At 40.5% G+C, this 23,211-nt stretch overlaps 1 protein-coding gene across 8 annotated transcripts in view; it reads right to left on the bottom strand.

Moving 5' to 3' along the window:
• Positions 1-23,211, bottom strand: part of LOC126162326 (phosphatidylserine synthase) — a 185,102-nt gene that overhangs the window by 36,183 nt on the left and 125,708 nt on the right. For 4 of the 8 annotated variants that reach the window (XR_007535063.1, XR_007535064.1, XM_049918753.1 and 1 more), the window contains exons 6-7: positions 18,441-18,663; positions 5,710-5,791 (exon numbers count right to left, since the gene is read on the bottom strand). Coding sequence is in view for 4 of the 8 variants with exons in the window: in XM_049918753.1 (XP_049774710.1) it covers positions 5,710-5,791; positions 18,441-18,663 (305 nt within the window). In the remaining 4 variants the exon portion in view is untranslated. Of the gene's footprint in view, positions 1-5,688; positions 5,792-18,440; positions 18,664-23,211 lie in introns of all 8 variants that reach the window. The other 4 variants (XR_007535061.1, XR_007535062.1, XM_049918752.1 and 1 more) reach the window with 1 other exon arrangement.

Genomic DNA, 23,211 nt, shown 5'->3' with positions numbered 1-23,211 from the left:
ATGTGTTGTAAGAATCATTTTGCACAACATATACTAAATGGTCAAACTGAATGTAGATATCACAATCATCTTGGGAATTTGACTATTAATATTCTTACTAAAACAATACCATTCTGTATATCACGTGTCTGCGCTCTAATTTCTAAGCCTTTTGCCCCCCCCCCACACACACACACACTTACATTGGGTTCACTCCTCTTTGCTTCCCCTACTATCTAAAAACCGTTTTATTTTCCTCCATCCTCTATCTCCTTGTGGCCCCCTTTACATCTATCACCACTTTAACTATGATGTTTCCATCACTGTTTTTAGCCACTGATTACTGGCTGAATGTAATGTCTTTTACACGGTTCACTCACATTAATATAACCACCGTGTATATACGAAATCAATGTGCAATAACCACTCACAAATGGCAGGCAGTACCACTAGCAATACAGGGGGGACATGGAAAGCAGTGCAGTCACTGTTGTAATGTACAAATGGAGTGATTTATCTGACATACAAAAGTGCATCATTACTGGCTTTCGGGCCAAGGGTGGAAGCATTTCCGTAATGCCCAAGTTTGCAAATTGCTCACATGAGGCTGTGGTTAAAGTGACACACGTATGGCAAAATGGCACTATATGAAACTGACACCGAGGTAACTGTGGTGCAACATGGGCCATTGATGACAGGTATGAGTAACAATTGCAGAGATGTGTACAGGCAAAAAGACATGCAGCTGACCACCCAGATGAACCAAAGGGCTATCAACAGTGTCTACAAGATGACTGTTCAGAGAACACTGCTGCATGTGGACCTCCACAATAGGCATCCGGTTCATGCACCCATGCTGACTGCTGTTCATTAGCAATGAAGGTTGGAATTTGCATGCCAGTACTGCAACCAGACATCCACTGAGTGGTGAAAGGTAGCCTTTTCAGATTTATTTTATGTTTTACACTCCACTGGACAGATGGCCGTTGACAGGTGTGGTGTGAAAGTTGGAAAGCAAACACCATGAAACAATTGTCCAAAGGGTCCAGACTGGAAGAGGGAATGTTATGGTTTGGGAAATGTTTTCGTGGCATTCCCTGGGTGATTTCCTCATTCTGGAAGGCACAACAGATCAACGCAAGTATGCACCTACTCTTGGAGGCCATCTCCATCCAGATTGTTTTTACTCGTCATGATGGCATCTACCAGAAGGACAATACAACATGTAAAACAGCTAGCAGTATATATGCATGGTTCGAAGAGCACCAGGCTGAGTTTACTATACTTCCTTGACTCCACACTCCCCATATTCAAATCCAGTCGAGGACCTGTGAGAGTACCTCGATCAGGCTGTATGCATCATAGATCCTCAACTGAGAAATATGGTGAGGTGGCCACGGCACTGGAGTTGGCATGGTCCCATATCTCTGTCGATACCTTCCAGAACTTGGTCCCATATCTCTGTCGATACCTTCCAGAACTTGGTCCCATATCTCTGTCGATACCTTCCAGAACTTCACTGATTCTTCTGACTCTCTTCCTGCACATTTCGCAGCAGTCTCCTTTGCAAAAGGTATTAGTGAGGCATTTGACAGATGGGTCACATTAATGTGACTGGACAGCATATATTCTATCAAGACTTTTTCATGTTCCAGTTTTATTATATTTTGCCATCTTTGTATTAATCAGCTATGTAAGGACGTCACCCAACTTTGTCTGCCCCAATCTTCGTTACTGCTTGTGATATGCTTGTGCGGTGTCATTTATTACCTAGACTGGGCACAGTGGCCTACTTGGTACGCTCCACGACTCCTCACGCTATATTCTGCTATCTCTCACCTATGTTTGTTTCGGCTGCATGACTATAGCGGTTTTACGTTCTGGTAAGTTCTTTAACACCACCCTACTTCAGTTTTCAGTCTCTTTTGGTTAGTCTGTTTCTCTATATCTACTCCTCCCCCCCCCCCCCCCCCCCAAAAAACCAGTCTTTACCGACTAGTAACACATTATTTCACTTTACATTGCTCCCAGTGGTAAGTTCATACAATTATATTCACTATCTTACTACCTTCATTTTAATTCCACATTTTCACACTTCGAATTTTAGACCCTATCACTTCTCTGTTTTTCCTGTAGGACCCCTTGCTATTTCGGATGGTCGACTCTTCATTCTGTCGCTTTTATTACCTGACTACTGTTTTTCGACAGACATTTTATTTTGATTTGACCAAGAACATCGACTCGTCCATTTAGCTTCAGTTTGCATTTCATATGAAGTAACTGTGAGTACTTATATCCATTATTTACCACATCCTTTTTTAACTCAGGGTGAATATAATATTGTTTATCATATTTTCCCCCATTTTTCTACTTAGATGTATACCTGAAAATGCCACTACAAGCTGTGAAACTGGTCATTACAATAAAGGAACAATAAAGGATCGTTTAACAGCTGTTACAGTTCTTTGTTTGTTGTTGTTGTGGTCTTCAGTTAAGAGACAGGTTTGATGCAGCTCTCCATGCTACTCTAGCCTGTGCAAGCTGCTGCATCTCTCAGTAACTACTGCAACCTACATCCTTCTGAATCTGCTTAGTGTATTCATCTCTTGGTCTACCTCTACGATTTTTACCCTCCACGATTCACTCCAATACTAGATTGGTGAACCCTTGGTGCCTCAGAATGTTTCTTACCAACTTGTCCCTTCTCTTAGTCAGGTTGTGCCGCAAATTCCTCTTCTCCCCAATTCTACTCAGTATCTCCTAATTAGTTATGTGATCTACCCATCTAATCTTCAACATTCTCCTGTAGCTCCACATTTTGAAAGCTTCTATTTTCTTCTTGTCTAAACTATTTATCGTCCATGTTTCACTTCCGTACATGGCTACACTCCATACAAATACCTTCAGAAAAGACTTCCTGACACTTAAATCTAGACTCGATATGAACAAATATATCTTCTTCAGAAACGCTTTTCTTGCCATTACCAGTCCACATTTTATATCGTCCCTAATTCGGCCATATGCAGTTTTTTTACTGCCCAAATAACAAAACCCATCCACTACTTAGTGTCGTATTTCCTAATCTAATTCCCTCAGCATCACTTGATTTAATTCGACGACATTCCATTATCCTCGTTTTGCTTTTATTTATGTTCATCTTATATTCTCCTTTCAAGACACTGTCCATTCCGTTCAACTGCTCTTCCAGATCCTTTGCTGTCTCTGACAGAATTACAATGTCATTGGCAAACCTCAATGTTTTCATTTCTTCTCCATGGATTTTAATTCTTACTCCAAATTTTTGTTTTGTTTCCTTTACTGCTTGCTCAATATACATATTGAATAACCTTAGAAATAGACTATAACCCTGTCTCACGCGATTTTTTGGTTCTCCTGATAACATCGTCCTGAGTAGTCCCTGCCCGGAGATCCAAATGGGGGACTATTTTACCTCCAGAATATTTTACCCAAGAGGACGCCATTGTCATTTAACCATATAGTAAAGCTGCATGCCCTTGGGAAAATTTACGGCTGAAGTTTCCCCTTGTTTTCAGCCGTTCCCAGTACCAGCACAGCAAGGCCATTTTGGTTAATGTTACAAGGCCAGATCAGTCAATCATCCAGACTGTTGCCCCTGCAACTACTGAAAAGGCTGCTGCCCCTCTTCAGGAACCATGCATTTGTCTGGCCTCTCACCAGATACTCCTCCATTGAAGTTGCACCTATGGCACAGCTATCTGTATCGCTGAGGCACGCAAGCCTCCCCACTAAAGGTCCATGGTTCATGGGAGGGTGGGGGGTGACATTCTTCATTTATCAAGATATATTTCCATAGTTGTGGCTGCCCAGAGTAGAAAACATTTTGTTACAACATGCACCAAGTGTATGCCAACACACACTAATTATAACTAGGTGGTGTCACTAGTACTTTTAATTGAAAATATGTATTACAATTCAATTTGATGTTATAATCATACAACTCCCATGCCTAAATTACGGCATTTCATAAAAATATCATAGGATTCACCACTTATTATTAGTCAATAGAGGGATTTTCTACTAGATCCCACTAATACTTCCATACTGCCTAATGTTCTTTAGTAGGGTCTGCAGTAGGAGCAGGAGCAGCATCTGCAGCAGCAACACCATGTTCTCAGAATAAACATCTCTCTACTGAGTTGTTTATTCTGAGAACAGGGTGCTACTGCTGCTGTAGATCTGAAAAAGTGTTGGTCCCCATTAGTTCTACAGAAAATCTCCTTCCAAACACATACTTCATTTTCTAATTAGAATGTTCTGATAGTCTACTATGCCCATAGATGAACACAAAAGTTTTGCAAAAGTGAAGTCTATATCTAATGTAAGTAATCCAGTTTTAGGTATATGCAAGTTGCACATGTGTGTTACTTTCAACTAAAGTGGCCTGCTGGCAGCTACCAATATAAAACAGACTACTAGCAATTTTCAAGAAGCACTTGATGCAGTGGCTCATGGGTGTAGCAGAACTGAGAAAAACACAAGACGGTGTACAATTATAGAATGATGTGTGTTTCAGGTCACTATCAAACTAAGTTCAGCATAAAATTCATTGCACATTGTTGTTGTCATCACTGAGAGGTGTTTTCACAGTGCTGAATCTTATTTCAGGAAAACCCACGTCACGTATAAAAGCAGCTAATTGTCAAGCTGGGTTGGCAATTAGGGAATGCTGTCAGTGCTGATCCAGTACTTTTGATTTATGTTGATTCCGCTAGCCCCCCACTGCACTCAAGAGTCTTGACGAAGTGTGAAAATAATACTACACCATTCACCATACATATTTTATTAGCAAGAATATATTATGTCTTACAAAATAGTTTTCTGGTCTTGTGCTACATTCAAATAGTTGTATCACACTGTCAGATTCTATATCCGGGTTGATCATCCTAAAGATTTCTTTTTGTGAGTTCCCGCACCCATTTGCAATACCTTGTGTGTTAATGTAATAATGCAAAGTTGGCACAGGAAAAGCACTTGTTTAATGAGTTACTGTAAAACAAGTACTTTTATTTCTGGACACAAAGATTGGAACTACATAGAACTCATGTGTAATTCTCTTACCATTTAGTTCAAAGTTCAACAATCCATGCATACATTTAAAATCACTCTACATTACAGTAGTGTAAATGCATTTCTTTGTGCAAGTTTTTAGTTGCCAATTGAAATGATCAACAGATACTTTGTAGATGTAAACTGGTTATTGTTCTGCAGAAAAAAGCAGAAATGTTCACCGAGACCATGAAATTAATTTTCTCCTCAAAAGTATTTCTCTACTGATGTGGGATATGTTGTAGATATAATCAAGAGCTGATTAGCAGTTAAGTGTAGCTGTTTAAAGCAAAAAGTGTTTTGCATAAAAAAAAGCCTCATACATTCATACATTACACAAATTGTAGAAAACCTGGACCGAAGTACTAAAACTCAAGTTCAAATTTCCAACAATTATCAGTAGTACAGAAGTTGATTTCCATGGCTTATTCCATGTTTTACCTAGTACTACATAACTGAGACCCTAGCAAAATGTTCCACTTACCTGAAATACACAATTCTTACCTGGGGCAGGGATAATGCACAAAGGTAGCAGCAAAAATAAGGACATTAATGTTTTAGGGGCAAAACACTGATATGGCAGACAGAGCAACACATAACTTAAGTTTCGCAAAGTATTACCTATTAATTCTGATGTCATACCATCTGTGTGAGACTTCTGGTCAACAAACCCAGAATCTGGTGTTTTGCAAGGAGATGATTCTCTTGACATTTCATCTTCCTTCTGAAAATAAATTAAATATCTCCTTTTTAAACAATTGAATATCCAGAATGGAACAACAACAATTGGCAAAGGACAGAGTTCAACATATCACAAAGAGGTGTTGAGTGGCAGAAAGACACATTACATCTGATGATAAACTAAGTCCAATAACTGAATAATACCTAGCTGTCTTTTTTAATGTGCCTCTCTTTGTGGCGAGTACCAATTTATACTTTTCAGCTGTTGATATTTCTTTTTTGAGAAATAATGTAACTCTATCACAACTACAAATTAACTTCTAAATACTATGATACATTAGTTTCCAATATATACACATTTTCAGTGAACAACTGGACTTGCAGAAAAAAAAAAAAAATCCGTGTCTGATTTGAAAAGGTCAAAGCTTACAACTTTGTTCTGAATTATAAATCACGTAAAAGTTTTTTTGTAGTATTATGAATTAGTTTAAAAGTGTTTTTATTTTGTGAATTTACATTACTATAGAGCAACATTCAGAAGGTCGAGTTCTAACTAGGAATTCATTGACATCAATTCCAGACCAAGTGTTTAGAATCGTGTAAAGCTTGGGATAGAGGACCCTATGTCTCTACATCTCATCTTTTCCTCAAAAATGGTTGTACTGATTGCCTGCAAGGCAAGTAAAAGAACTCTTTCACAAAAAAAAAAAAAGACCACCAACTGTAAATGGCCCTTATTTGCTGTCGGCGTGGGAAAAAACCACTGCTTTCAGCCAGGATCAAAAGTCCCATTCAGTGAAAGATTACATTACTGTGTAAAATTTACATCACAAATAAATGATGATGATGATTTTGTTGCTGTTGCTGATGCTGCTGCTGCTGCAGCCATCGTCGTCTTCAGTCTGAAGTCTGCTAAGATGCAGCAACTCTCCATGTTAGTCTCTCCAGAGCATGGCTCTTTATTTCTGAGTAACTATTGCAACCTACATGCATTTAAACCTATTTAATTGTATTCAAGCCTTGATCTCCCCCTACACATTTACACCCCCCCCCCCCCCCCCCCCCCCCCCACGCACACACCCATTACTGAACTGATGATTCCTTGATACTTCAGGATGTGTACTATCAACCAATCTATTGTTCAGTCAAGTTTTGCCATAAGGTTAATTTTTCCTCAGTTCAAATCAGTACCTTCTCATCAAATACTCGATCTACCAATCCAATTTTCAGCATTCATCTGCACCACTATATTTCAAAAGCTTCTAGTCTCTTATAGCCTTAATTATTTATCTTTCACATTTCACTCCTGTACAAGGCTGCAAGCCAGATAAGTACCTTCACAAAAGTATTACTAACACTTATATGTATTTTAGATGTTAACATTCCTCTTTTCAGAAACGTTTTTTTTATACTGCCAGATTGCATTTTATATCCTCACTACGCTGGACATCATCAGTTATTTTGCTGCTCAAATAGCAGAACTCATCTACTACTTTTAGTTTTTGTTTCCTAATCTAATTCCCCTCTGCACATCTGACTTAATTTGTCTACATTTCATTATCCTTGTTTTACTTTTGTTGATATTCATCTTATAATTTCTATTCAACATACTATCCATTCCATTCAAGAGCTCTCTTAAGTCTTCTTCCATTTCTGATTACAGTGTCATTGACAAACCTCAAAGTTTTTATTTCTTCTCCCTGAGCTTTAATTCCCTTTACTGCTTGCTAAATGTACAGACTGAATAACATTAGGGGACGCTAGAACTCTGACTCACTCCCCTTTCATCCACTTCCTCCCTTTCATGCATTTAATTCTTGCAACTGTACTCTGGTTTCCGTACAAGTTGTACATAACCTTTTGTTTCCTGTATTAGCTACCTTTACAATTTAATCAAGTGTGGTCCAGTCTAAACTGTCAAAAGTTTTCTCTAAATCTAAAAATGCAACAAATGTACATTTGCCTTTCTTCAGTTTTTCTTCTAAGGTAAGTTGTAGGGTCAGTATTGTCTGGTGTGATCCTACATTTCTCCACAACACTAACCGATCTTCCACAACATTAACTTATATCAGTTTCTTCATTCGTCTGTAAGTAATTCAGAACAGTACCTTGCAACCATGACTTATTACGTGGATGTTTCAGTAGCATTCACACCTGTGAGGTGAGCACTTGCCGTCTTCGGAACTATTACATTCTTCTTGATGACAGAGTATTCTGCCTTTCTCAATATCTTCCACATCAGGTGAAACAGTTTTGTCATTTTCCTTGCATAACTCTCCAATATATTCCTTCCATCTTTCAGCTTCCCCATCTTTGCTTAGTACTGGCTATCCATCTGAACTCTTGATATTTATACAGCTGCTTCTCTTTTCTCCAAAGATCTCTCTAATTTTCCTATAGGTGTCACCTATCTTTCCCATAGTTATGTGCATTCTTAGCCTTGCATTTATCCTCTAGCAATTCCTGCTTAGCCATTCTGCATCTTCTGTTAATCTCATTTCTTTGACATATATATAGCTTTTGCCTGCTTCATGTGCTGTATTTTTTATTTTCTCCTTTTGTCAGTTGCAGTCAATATCTTCTGGACTGTGCAAGGATTTCTACTGGGCCTTATCATTTTACCTATTTGATCCTCAGCTGCCTTCACTATTTTATCGCTCAAAGCTACCCATTCATCTTCTATCACACAATGGAAACTCTGGGATAGGAGGATACAGGTGATTGGGAGAGAAGAGTGCTGTCTGGCGGAGTGTGCAGAGGCTAAATTGAGGTGAGAGAACACTCGTCAGGTGCAGCATCAGGAGACCAACTGGTGGGGAGGTGGGTGGGAGGGAGGGGGGCAAGGGGGCTGTAAAAGGAGGGGGGAGGGGAAAGACAGGTGTGTGCATTGGTAGAGGGTGGCACACAACAAGGGTGGGGGACATGAATAGGGAGGAGGTGATAGGAAAGAGGTGGCGGAAACGATTGGGTGGAAGTTATGGGGCAGAAAGTTACCATAGGTTGAGGCCAGGATAATTTTGGGAAAGAAGAATGTGTTGCAAGAATAATATACACATGTGCAATTCAGAAAAGCTGTTGGCATAAGGAAGGATCCAGATTCCTTGCCTGCCAAAGCTCCAAACCCATGGTCTACTTCAGTTTCACTGTCAATATCTTCATGATCTGGACTCAGGGCTAAGACACCCTATCCTCATTCCTTCACAACTTCAACGCCTTGTCTCCCATCTACTTCACCTGGTCCTTCTAAGCCCAGTGTGCCATCTTCCTGAACGTTTACCACCTCCTCTCAGATACCTCGAGTCTCACATCAGTCAATGTTACACCCTTCAACCACCAACAGTAGCTGCATTTAAACAGCTGCTACCCCCTCTGCACCAAAAAATCCCTCCCATACAGACTGGCCAACTGGGGATAGCACAATGGCAGCAACAAGAACTCCCTTTCTCAGTATGCAAAGGTTCTGACCAAGGTGTTTATAGACTGGCACTATCTTCCAGACATAGTCCTCAAACAGATCTCATGTGTCATTTCCCCACAAACCACCAAACCTTCCAACACCCCAAAGAACCAGCTACAAAGGAGAGCCCCCCTCCCCTGTACAGGAATAACTAAACCACATCTTTCAGGGCTTGAAATCTGTTGTTATGCTATGAAATGAGGGAAATCCTACACAAAATTCTAGTCCATCTCTGTGCCACTCCCAATCCCAACCCCCTACCACAGGAATCATATCCCTGTTGAATATCCAAGTGCAAAACCTGCCCAATCCACTCATCCAGCATTTTCTATTCCAGTTCTACTACAAACCTGTCTAACCCATCAGAGTCCAGGCCATTTGTGAAAGTAGCCATGTCATATACCAGCTCTGCTGCAATCATTGTACATCTATATGGATGCGCTGCAAATCACACTTAAGCGCATGGCAGAGGGTCCATCGAACCACCCACACAATAATTCTCTTTTATTCCAATCTCGAACAGTGCACAGAAAAAACAAACACCTCTATCTTTGTGTGTGTGCCCTGACCTCCCTTATCTTATTATGATGATTATTTCTCCTTACGTAGGTTGGTGTCAACAAAATACTTCCTCATTTGGAGAAGAAGAGTGGTGATTGAAATTTCTTGAGAAGATTCTACTGCAATGAAAAATGCCTTTGTTATAATGATGTCCACCCAAAATCCAGTATCGTGTCAGTGATACTCTCGCCTCTATTTCACGATAATACAAAATGTGCTGCTCTTTTTGAACTTTCTCGATGTAGTCTGTTAATCCTATCTGGTAAGGATCCCAGACCGCACAGCAGTGCTGCAAAACAGGATGGACAAGTATAGCACAGTCAGTCTTTCTACTACATCTGTTACGTTTTCTAAGTGTTCTGTCAATAAAATGCAGTCTTTGGTTTGTCTTCACCACAACATTTTCTGTTTGTTCCTTCCAATGTAAGTTGTCTGTAATTGTAATTCCTAGGTACTTAGTTGAATTTACGGCCTTTAGATTTGACCGATTTATCGTGTAACTGAAGTTTAAAGGATTCATTTTAGCACTCATGTGGATGACCTCACAATTTTCATTATTTAGGGTCAATTTCCAATTTTCGCTCCTTACAGATATCTTTTCTAAATCATTTCACAATTTGTTTTGAACTTCTGATGACTTTACTACACGATAAATGACAGCATCATCTGCAAACAACTTAAGACAGGTGCTCAGATTGTCTCCTAAATTGTTTCTATCAATAAGGAACAGCGTAAGGTCTATAACTCTACCAGTTGGGAACACCAGAAATCACTTCTGTTTTACATGATAACTTTCCACCAATTACTACAAACTGTGACCCCAACTGTGACCTCTCCGACAGGAAATCATGAATCCAATCACATAAGTGAGATGATTTTCCATAAGACATAATTTCACAACAAGCCACATGTGTGGTACAGTGTCAAAAGCCTCCTGCAAATCTAGAAATATGAAATCAATTTGAAATCCCTTGTCAATAGCACGCATCACTTCGTGTGTGTAAAGAGCTAGTTGTGTTTCATAAGAACGGTGTTTTTTCAATCTGTGTTGACTGTGTATCAGTAGACCGTCCTCTTCGAGGTAATTCATAATGTTTGAAAAAAATATATGTTCCAAAATCCTGCTGCACGTCGACAATAATGATATGGGCCTGTAATTTAGTGGATTACTCCTACTACCTTTCTTGAATATTGGTGACACCTGCGCAACTTTCAGTCTTTGGGTATCGATCTTTCATTGAACAAGCGGTTGTATATTGCATCAGCATACTCTGAAAGGAACGTAACTGGTATACAGTCTGGACTGGAAGACTTGCTTTTATTGAGTGATTTAAGTTGCTTCACTACTCTGAGGATTCCTACTTCTAAGTTACGCATGTTGGCAGCTGTGTTCGATTCGAATTCCGGAATATTTACTTCGTCTTCTTTAGTTAAGGAATTTTGGAAGGCTGTGTTTAATAACTCTGCTTTGGTAGCATTGTCATCGATAGTATTTCCATTACTATCATTCAGAGAAGGCATTGATTGTGTCTTGCTGCTAGCATACTTTACATATTACTAGACTCTCTTTGGATTTTTTGGCACATTTCGAGACAAAGTTTCGCTGTCGAAACTTTTAGCGTTCATTTAAATTTGGCATGCTTTTTTCATTGTTCCTTCAACAGTGTTCTGATCTGTTGTGTGTCCAAAGGGGGATCAGCTCCATCATTTGTTAATTGATTTGGTATAAATCTTTCAATTACTGTCAATCCAGTTTCTTTGAATTCACGCCAAATCTGGTCTATGCTTACATTGTTAATTTGGAAGGAGCTCTCTCAGGAAGGTGTCTGATTTTTTAACAGCTTTTTTGAATAGGCCTAGATATATTTTTCGTTTATTTTTGGAGGATTTGGAGGTTACAATATTCAATCTCATTACGACAACCCTGTGTTCACTAATCACTGTATCTATTTTGATTCCTGTTACTAACTCAAGATTACTTGTTGCTAAGAGTTCAAGTGCGTTTTCACAACCTTTTATTATTCGCATAGGCTCATGAGCTAACAGCTCGAAATAATTTTCAGAGAATGCATTTAGCACAATTTCAGATGATGTTTTATGCGTAACTCTTGATTTAAACATGTATTTTTGCCAACACATCAAGGGTAAATTAAAGCTATAATTGTATGAGTCAGGTATGTGTTTGAAACTAAACTCAAGTTTTCTTTGAGACTTTCAACAATTTTATAACCTGAATAGGGAGGTTGAACAAGAATGACCTCTGCCCATACTAACTCACAGGAACTGTCTACTACAGTTTCACTATGAGATAAACTACTTCTTACAGCAATGAACATACCACCACCAACTGTGTTTAGCCTATACTTTTGTAACACCATTAGGTAATTCGCAAAATTTTGGCCGAACTTACCTCCAGCTTTAGCCAGCTTTCAGTGCCTGTAACAACTTTAGCATCTAAGCTTTCTATTACTTCTTGGAGCTCTGGTAATTTCTCAGTTATGACAATTTACAACTGATGTACCAATGGTTCCTGTACCTATATTCCTCCTGTGTTCGACCTGCACCCTTTGAGACTGAAGCCCTTTTTGTGTTTCCATGAGAGCCTTTAACCTAAAAAACTGCCCAATCCACATCATACAGCCCCTCCTACCTGTGTAGCTGCCTCCTGAGTATAGTGGACCCCTGACCTATTCAATGAAACCTGAAACCCAACCACCCTATGGCGCAAGCCTACATGGTCGCAGAACTGTCTGATCCTCTGTTTTGTACCGTCCACTCGGCCCTGTACCAGAGGTCCACAATAGGTCCTGTCGACTATGCTGCAAATGGTTAGCTCTGCTTTTATCTTGCAAGCAAGGCTCGGAGCCTTTACCACTTCTGTTAGCCTCTCAAAACCAGAGATAATCTCTTACGATCCAAAGCAACATACATCATTAGTACCAATGTGAGCCACCACCTGCAGTAGGCTGTGCCCTGTGCTTTTCATGGCATCTGGAAGGACCCGTTCCATTTCTGGAATGATTCCACATGACGTGCACACAGAGTGCAGATTGCTTCCTTTCCCTCCTCAGCAGCCAAGTGGGCCCATAACATGCCTAACCCTGGAGCTCGCAACTACCAATAATCCCATGTCATGATTGCCTGGATCTTGAAATCTTGAGAGGTTTTGACTGAAACACGACAAGCGTCTGCAGTTGGCTGAGGGACAATGTCAGCCACAGGCAGCACCTGAAACCTGTTTGTCAGACTAACTGCAGAGGCCTTACATGTGGCTCCCCTGGGAAGTCTTTCACCACCTGCCATGCCACGAGGCGACCTCACACTTTACCACAGGTGAGAGGTCAACCTCAGTATGAGCAGTAATGGGCTGGCCACTGGTGCGGACAACTGGCGGACTCGTGTGCTGGAAAATTTGCTGGATTCCCATGAATGGACCACAACTTCCCTGTATCAACCACAGCAGCTTCAGGCTGTGTAACCACAGCCATCACAGCCTGCAGCTGAGAGCGAAGTATCACCAAATTGGCGTGCACCCACACACAGTAAATACAGTCCCAGCAATCACAGCTTTTATATTGGTATGACTACCAACAGTCTGTTTACCAGGATAATGGCCACTGCCAAATTGTGGCCAAGAGCATGGTAGATCATCCTGCAGCATAACATGCAGCTGAACATAATACGTTTGCTTTCAATGGTTGCTGCACAACCAGGGCCATCTGGATCCTTCCCTACACCAACACCTTTTCTGAACTGCACAGGTGCAAGTAAATTCTTTCAACACATTCTCTGCTCCCAAAATTATCCTGGCCTCAACCTGTGATAACTTACTGTCCCCATACATTTGACCCAATAGTTCATACCCCCCTCCGGCCTATCATCTCCTCTCTATACATGTCCCCTGACCCTCATTGTGTACTGCCCTCTGAAAGCTCACACTCCTGTCTTTCCCCTTCCCTGTTCCTCTCCATTTACACCTCCAACCCCCTATCCCTCAGCCTCCTGACGCTGCGCCTGCCAGTGTTCTCCACCTTGGTCTAGTCCCTGCACACTCCACCGGACAGTGCTCTTCTCCCGCCCTGCCTGTATCCTGCTACCTCTCCCCCTCCCCTGTCCCACTCCAGGTTGCTGCTCAACATGACAGTTGTATTTATCTTCTCTTGTATTCATTTCCCAAGTATCAGTCAATCGTTGCCTAATGCTTGCTCTGAAACTCTCATAATCTCTGTTTCAACTTATTCAGGACCCACTTTCTGATTTATTACCTTTTGCAATCTCTTCACTTTTAATCTGCATTTTGTAAACAATAAATTAGGGGGGAATGTGGATTGACTGAGATGTCCACACAATTGCTATAAACACTGTGTCTACATGGCACGGTGGTTAACGCAACAGCCTAGCAAGCAGGAGATCCTCAGTTCGAATCCTGGTCCCACACTTATCTTTCCTCCTCAACACTGATTCTGCGAAAATTGTCAATGCAGCTGACATCAATTGTCCCATCCCATTCCTCCCCTTCCCTTTCTCCCCCCCCCCTCCACCTTCAATTTTCATAATAAATAAATTATTGTCAGAGTCCACATCTGCCTGTGGAAATCATTTTCAAAATCTTTGATTCACTATAACTTGATAAATATCTAGGGTTCTTCCATATAGGGTGTCTCAAATCTGTTGGGTCAAACTGAAACAGGTGATAGTGGGTCCACAACCGATCATATTGACATAGGGAGCCAGTGGTTGGAAGTGCATATTTATCTGTTACAGACATACACAGTGTACTCTGCATAACAACAGTGTTAGCTCATAGCAACTGTTCAAAGTGACAACCGCCACTCTCGATACATGTATGGCAACAGTGTATAAAGTTCTGCTGCACCCTCTCTCAAGGATCCCTGGTGTCTGTTGTACCAGGAAACAAGCAGCTTCGACCCTAGCAAGCAGGCATTCATCTGTTTCTATGGAGTTTCATACACCAATGTCTTGACGTTACCCAGAGAAAAGTTTAGAGGTGTAAGATCTGGCAGTTTCACTGGCCATGGGACAGGACCTCCTCATCCAATCCAACAACGTTGGTGTGTGTTGTTTGGGTGCTTGCCACATTTACAGCAAAGTGGGCTGGTGCATGATCGTGTTGAAACCACATCCTTTTGCAGACAACCAGAGGTACAGTGTCCAAGAACTGCGGCAGCACATATTGCAATAACAACACCAGTCAAATGGCAAGACAGCAAGTAAGGAACTATTAGATGATCATGGATAATGCCTGCCATTACACTGACAGAGAATCATTGCTGGTGGCCATTGATGTGGATGGCATGGGAATTGTCCTCACTCCAGGCATGGCTGTCACGGCTGTTGAAAACACTATCACGGGTGAATGAGATCTCATCTGTGAACAATACAAACTGCACTAAGTCCAGCACTACAGCACTGCAGTGGATAATTCACTGGCAGAAGTGAATGCAGGGCCCAAAATTCCAGTGCGCATGGTCTTTATGACAAGGGTGTAAAAGATGTTCCACCAGTCATTTCCACACTGTATCCTTTGAAGTGGGCGTTTCATGGGCAAGTTGCTAGGTGGTCAGTCACATGATTCAACACTATCTCCTCAAAGCCCGGTGTTCTGACATGTCTTTGGTCGGAACCTTGGCCAGCTGTAAGGTGTGAACAACCCCATTTCTTGTATGCTGGTATCCCCAGGAATAATTTTTTTCCAGTGAGGATGAAGTCTGTTGGAAAGTGTTCTCTGAACATTTGTGCTTAAATGTATGTCTGCCAGCTCTCATGGTGAATAATGTTCCATCTTTGATTAGACTTCAGGTACTGCACACAGTAACACACCTTAACATGGCCGCATCACAAGCTGTCTGATACAATGGACAACTGAAACCAGGGATAGTGGTGTGCGTGCTGCAAGATTAATGTGCTGATACGATGCATGCGGTGATTACATGATGCACGTGTTATGAGCTAAATCGTGTACAATATGCCTGCTTGGTGGTCAGGTGTGCACACTGTTTTATCACCCGCTCCCTGTTCCAGTGTACAACAGAACCCCTGGATCTTTGTGAGAGTGCAGAAGAATTACATGCACTGTTTGCAATACATGCATTGAGACTGGCAGTTGTCACCATGAACAATTACTATGAACTACATTGTTGTTATGCAGTGTATACTGTGTAAGTCCATAACACAATAAATATTGATTTCTGACCACTGGTCACTATCGCAATATACACTGAGATGACTAAAGCCACAGGACGCTATGAATATATACAGATGGCAGCAGTATTGCGTACACAAGGTATAAAAGGGCAGAGCATTGGTGGAGCTGTCATTTGTACACAGGTGATTCATCTGAAAAGGTTTGCAACATAATTACTGGCACACAATGGAAATTAACATATTTTGAACATAGAATGGTAGTTGGAGCTAGATGCAGGGCACATCCCATTTCAGAAACTGTTATGGAACTCAATATTCTGAAATCCACATGTCAAGAGTGTCAAGAATACAACATTTCATGAATTATCTCCCATCACAGACAATGCAGCAGCTGTTGGCGCTCATTTAACGACTACAGTGCTTGCATAGAGTAGTCAGTGCTAACAGACATGCAACACAGCACGAAATAACCCCAGAAACTAATGTGGGATGTACAATGAACATATCCATTATGAGAGTGTGGCAAAATTTGTCGTTAATTGCCTGTGGCAGCAGACAACCGACGCAAGTGCCTTTGCTAACAGTACAACATCACCTGTAGTGCCTCTCCTGGGCTCGTTACAATACTGTTCGAGCCCTAGATGACTGAAAAACCATGACCTGTCAGATGTGTTCCAATTTCATTTGGTAAGAGATGATGATAGGGTTTGCGTGTGGTGCAGAACCCATGAAGCCAAGAAGCCAAGCTGTCAACAAGGCACTGTGCAAGATGATGATGGTTCCACAATGGTGTGTTTAAATGGAATGGACTGGGTCTTCTGGTCCAACTAAATTGATCACTGACAGGAAATGGTTGAGTCCGGCGACTTTGGGACCATTTGCAGCCATGATCTCAAACAACGATGAAATTTTTATGGATGACAACATGCCATGTTCACAGGACGACAATTGTTTGCGATTGGTTTGGAGAACATTCTGGACAATTCGAGCAAATGATTTGGCCACCCAGCTTGCTCGACATCCCATCAAACATTTATAGAACTTAACTGAGAGGTCAGTTTATGCACAAATGCAGCACCGGCAAAACTGTCACAACTGTGGACAGCTACAGAGGCAGCATGGCTCAATATTTTTGCAGTGGACCTCCAATGACTTGTTGAGTTCATGCCACGCCGAGCTGCTATGCCTGGCAAAAGGAGGTGTTCTGACACGATATTAGGAGATACGTCATGAATTTTCACTTCAGTGTTGTGGGTTGTTGTATCTCTAATACCTGTTTCAATTTGACAGAAAAGGTTTGAGACACCTTTTACATATAAAAGTTCTTAAATGTTTTTCAAACCAAGTGCTATTGATAATTAAATACTTATTTTTGCAAAATTCTACCAGGCAGCTTCCTCCTCTACTCCTTTCTCGCAGTCCACGTTCTCCTACCATTTTTCCTTCTCCTATGTTTCCTGCTATGGAATTCCAGTCCCCCACATCACTACTACATTATCCTCTCCTTTAACTACCTGAATAATTTCTTTTATCTCACCATACATTCTTTCAATCTCTTCATTCATCTGCATAATAAATAGGCATGTAAACTTGTACCACAGACGTGGGTGTTTGCTTCAAGTCTGTCTTGGCTACGATAATGTTTTCACTATCCTATTCTTAATAGATTAGGCGCATTCCCATTTTTGTAGTCATTATTGCACGTATTCCTGCATTACCTCTATTTGATCTTATATTTATAACCCCTTCCTTCCTGCCACCACACTTCACTTATTCCCTCTATTCTTCCATATAACTTCATTTTATCTTCTTCCATTTTTAAACTCTCTTACCTTTGTACTCAATCAAGGGATCCAACATCAATGCTCTGACCTGTAGAATGTCACTTGTTTTTCCTGATGACAACATCCTCCTAAATAGTACCTGCTCAGAGATCAGAATGGAGGACTGTTTTCCTTCTGGAATATCTTACCCAAGAGGATACACCATTATCAACTGCCCACATAGCAGAGGTGCATGTTCTTTAGAAAAGCAAAGGCTGCAGTCTCTCCTTGCTTTCAGCTGTTCACAGTAACAGCACAACTAGGCCATGTTGGCCAATGTTTTAAGGACACGTCAGCCAGTCATCCAGATTGTTGCAGAATGAAAAGGTTGCAGCCCCTTTTAGGAACTATAAGTTGGTCTGGCCTCTCCATAGCTACCCCTACATTATGGTTGAATCTGTGGTGCAGCTACCTGTATCGCTGAGGCATACAAGCCACCCCACCTCACCAAGAGCCATGGTTTCTTGGGGGACTTGGAACATAGACTCTCAGAATTTTAGGAGTACAGCTGTTGATATCACAACATACATTAAAATTCTAGAATATACAGCATTAATACTATATGACTGAAAACTCACTACTCACAATTTCATTCATATAGTCACATTTATCTTTAGAATTATTTTCATGAAAACTGACAAACAAATATTACATTCACTAATGACATATTATATAGCATTTCATACCTGTATGTAGCGATGCCACAGAACACAGCCATATACGCAAAGTATAGAAGTTAGCAGCTGCAGTAGAAGCCATAAGACAATATTAAATGCCTGTGTGCGTTCAAACAGCTCTTTGCCATTCTTTATGCACAAAATGGCCTCAGTTACCATTATAGCACCATATACCCAACACTGTGTTCCCACACGTTTGCACAATGGATTTGTAACGTAACTATAATACTGTCTGCAAAACAAACAAACAAACAAACAAAAATTCAATAAAGATGCAAAGAGTGGAATACCTCACTAACTTGCACATCTGCAAGCAATAAATTGTGCAATAGATTTGTACAAATAATTTCTTGACATCCAACACAGGACAGATACACACAGGACAGATACACACAGGACAGATACACACAGGACAGATACACACAGGACAGATACACACACTATATGGTCAAAAGTATCTGGTTAAACCTTAAATGATGTGGAATTAACCACTAGATCTCACGAGACGTGGACAAGTCAGTATAAAAGAAGGTGAAGTCAAAACTGTTGTTAGTAGAAGCAAGTAACAGCACAATGGACTGGTCAGGGGAGCTGAGCGTCTTTGAACATGGACCAGTCATTGGATGTCACCTGCGTAACAAAGCCACCTAATGCCTTCTTAGGCTGCCCAAGGCGAATGTTGATGATGAGACTGAAGAGGAAATGTGAAGCAACAACCACAGCTACAGTTAGCACAATGAAAGGGCGTAGGGAGTAAAAAAAGGAAGGGGAATAATGGTCAATCAGCTCCTCATAAGCCACATATTTCTGCAGACAATGCTAAGTGACACTTGAGGTGGTATAAAGAGCAACACCACTGGACAGTTGATGACTTGAAACTAGTGATCTAGAGTGGTGAATCATGCTAATACCCTGTGGCAATATGATGGAAGGGTTTTGGTCGGGCAGATGTCTGGAAAATGTTATCTGCTGTTATGTGTTGTGCCAACAGTGAAGTACGGAGGTGTTATGGTATGGGACGAGATACGGTATAAAGGTTTAGGCCAAACAGGTATGTCAATAACGAAACCAGTCAGATATCAAGAAGTGTAATATTACTGCTACAGATCGGGTTTTACACTAAACCTTCCACACTCAGTTGCTGGCACATAAAACTCTAATCTGAATAATATACCTCAGAATACTATAGTTGATATCTATATTTTACAATGTCATAATATTCAACTTACATTCTAGTGGTGTGGCTTGCAAAGAAAACAAAATTTTTAAAAACCATAGTTCCACCCACATTTGCATTATGAAAATATTCCTAACTAATAAACTGCAAAGCAATTTCAATATAAATAGCACTCAACTTACTTTGATAATGGCCATAATTTGCTTCTTTACAAAAGTAATTACCTTTTGAGAATTTTAGCTCATCAGAAAGTTTAGAAACTGGAGCGTTCACAATTCACTTTATATCTTGCCCAACTTACTGCAATGAGTTGTAACCGAAATATTTAAATTACATCATTAATCTGAATTGCAAAACACATTTGGTTCACAAAGTTGTTGACACTAGAATTCCATTTTGATTGTTACATAATTAAAATTAATATATTATACTTTGCAAGGCACTTTCAGAGAAATATAAACACAAAAATATATATCCTTGTCCAACAAGATTTCAGAACAACTACTGGAATCATGTTCATTGTACTGTTAAAACACGGGAACTATAAAATGTATTTCTGTCATTCCCTTAACATTCCAGATACAGCCTCACTGACCAATACCATTTATTGTTACTATGTTGCTAATTCATAGGGGTGGGGTAGATTACAGCATTGTCTAGTTGTTCTTTCCCGAAGGTGTTGTGGTTTTCTTTGCCAGTAGCCACTTGACGTCATGTGGATCAAAAATATTAGTGCTTTTTTCATGTTAGCAGGCTCTGAAACCATCCTGTGATTCGTGTTATGGATTCAGTATCCAGGTCTTTGTTTGTTTCTCATATCACAGACCCTGATTTTGAGGATACTGTTTTAAAGTCATCCGATGGCAGTTTAGGAAGTGATGTTGATCAGGTAAAGACAACGAAATGTGTGAAATTGAAGACAAATTTATTTTACCACCTGTGAATTCCTTGACTGAAACAAGTGATCCAAGTGATGAAGACAAAAGAGTAGATACTTAATCTTCAGCTAAACGTTCGTAAATATTGCTAGTTGTTGGAGCCTCTTCTCAAGCGATCTCATGTTTGACAGCATATCATCATTCATTTACCATCAGTGCATCCAACTATTAAAGTAGGTAATAATCCACGTCCTCTTGATATTTGGAATTTGCTTGTTGTTGTTGTGGTCTTCAGTCCTGAGACTGGTTTGATGCAGCTCTCCATGCTACTCTATCCTGTGCAAGCTTCTTCATCTCCCAGTACCTACTGCAGCCTACCTCCTCCTGAATCTGCTTAGTATATTCACCACTTGGTCTTCCTCTAGGATTTTTACCCTTCATGCTGCCCTCCAGTACTAAATTGGTGATCCCTTGATGCCTCAGAACATGTCCTACCAACCGATCCCTTCTTCTAGTCAAGTTTTGCCACAAACTCCTCTTCTCCCCAATTCTATTGAATACCTCATCATTAGTTATGTGATCTACCCATCTAATCTTCAGCATTCTTCTGTAGCACCACATTTCGAAAGCTTCTATTCTCTTCTTGTCCAAACTATTTATCGTCTATGTTTCACTTCCATACATGGCAACACTCCATACAAATACTTTCAGAAACGACGTCCTGACACTTAAATCTATGCTTGATGTTAACAAATTTTTCTTCTTCAGAAACGCTTTCCTTGCCATTGCCAGTCTACATTTTATATCCTCTCTACTTCGACCATCATCAGTTATTGTGCTCCCCAAATAGCAAAACTCCTTTACTACTTTAAGTGTCTCATTTCCTAATCTAATTCCCGGAGCATCACCCGACTTAATTCAACTACATTCCATTATCCTCGTTTTGCTTTTGTTGATGTTCATCTTATATCCTCCCTTCAAGGCACCATCCATTCCGTTCAACTGTTCTTCCAAGTCCTTTGCTGTCTCTGACAGAATTACAATGTCATCGGCGAATCTCAATGTTTTTATTTTTTCTCCATGGATTTTAATACCTATTCCGAACTTTTCTTTCGTTTCCTTTACTGCTTGCTCAATATACAGATTGAACATCATCGGGGAGAGGCTACAACCCTGTCTCACTCCCTTCCCAACCACTGCTTCCCTTTCATGTCCCTCGACTCTTATAACTGCCATCTGCTTTCTATGCAAATTGTAAATAGCCTTTCACTCCCTGTATTTTACCACTGCCACCTTCAGAATTTGAAAGACAGTATTCTAGTCAACATTGTCAAAAGCTTTCTCTAAGTCTACAAATGCTAGAAATGTAGGTTTGCCTTTCCTTAATCTTTCTTCTAAGATAAGTCGTTGGATCAGTATTGCCTCACGTGTTCCAACATTTCTACAAAATCCAAACTGATCTTCCCCGAGGTCGGCTTCTACCAGTTTTTCCATTCGTCTGTAAAGAATTCGCGTTAGTATTTTGCAGCTGTGACTTATTAAACTGATAGTTCGGTAATTTTCACATCTGTCAACACCTGGTTTCTTTGGGATTGGAATTATTATATTCTTCTTGAAGTCTGAGGGTATTTCGCCTGTCTCATACATCTTGCTCACCTGATAAGAGTTTTGTCAGGACTGGCTCTCCCAAGGCCGTCAGTAGTTCTAATGGAATGTTGTCTACTCCCGGGGCCTTGTTTCAACTCAGGTCTTTCAGTGATCTGTCAAACTCTTCACGCAGTATCATATCTCCCATTTCATCTTCATCTACATATTCTTCCATTTCCATAATATTGTCCTGAAGTACATCGCCCTTGTATAGACCCTCTATATATACCTTCCACCTTTCTGCTTTCCTTTCTTTGCTTAGAACGGGGTTTCCATCTGAGCTCTTGATATTCATGCAAGTGGTTCTCTTTTCTCCAAAGGTCTCTTTAATTTTCCTGTAGGCAGTATCTATCTTACCCCTCATGAGATAAGCCTCGACATCCTTACATTTGTCCTCTAGCCATCCCTGCTTAGCCATTTTGCACTTCCTGTCGATCTCATTTTTTGAGACGTTTGTATTCCTTTTTGCCTACTTCACTAGCTGCATTTTTGTATTTTCTCCTTTCATCAATTAAATTCAGTATCTCTTCTGTTACCCAAGGATTTCTACTAGCCCTCGTCTTTTTACCTACTTGATCCTCTGCTGCCTTCACTATTTCATTCCTCAAAGCTACCCATTCTTCTTCTACTGTATTTCTTTCCCCCATTCCTGTCAATTGTTCCCTTATGCTCTCCCTGAAACTCTGTACAACCTCTGGTACTTTCAGTTTATCCAGGTCCCATCTCCTTAAATTGCCACCTTTTTGCAGTTTCTTCAGTTTTAATCTACAGTTCATATCCAATAGATTGTGGTCAGAGTCCACATCTGCCCCTGGAAATGTCTTACAATTTAAAACCTGGTTCCTAAATCTCTGTTTACCATTATATAATCTATGTGAAACCTTTCAGTATCTCCAGGGTTATTCCATGTATACAACCTTCTCTCATGATTCTTGAACCAAGTGTTAGCTATGATTAAGTTATGCTCTGTGCAAAATTCTACCAGACAGCTTCCTCTTTCATTCCCCCCCCCCCCCCCCCCCCAAAAAAAAATCCATATTCACCTACTACGTTTCCTTCTCTTCCTTTTCCTACTGTT

Source organism: Schistocerca cancellata, chromosome 2, assembly GCF_023864275.1.
Source record: "Schistocerca cancellata isolate TAMUIC-IGC-003103 chromosome 2, iqSchCanc2.1, whole genome shotgun sequence".
In the NCBI taxonomy this organism is placed as follows: domain Eukaryota; kingdom Metazoa; phylum Arthropoda; class Insecta; order Orthoptera; family Acrididae; genus Schistocerca; species Schistocerca cancellata.
This window is presented reverse-complemented; position numbering and strand designations above follow the sequence as displayed.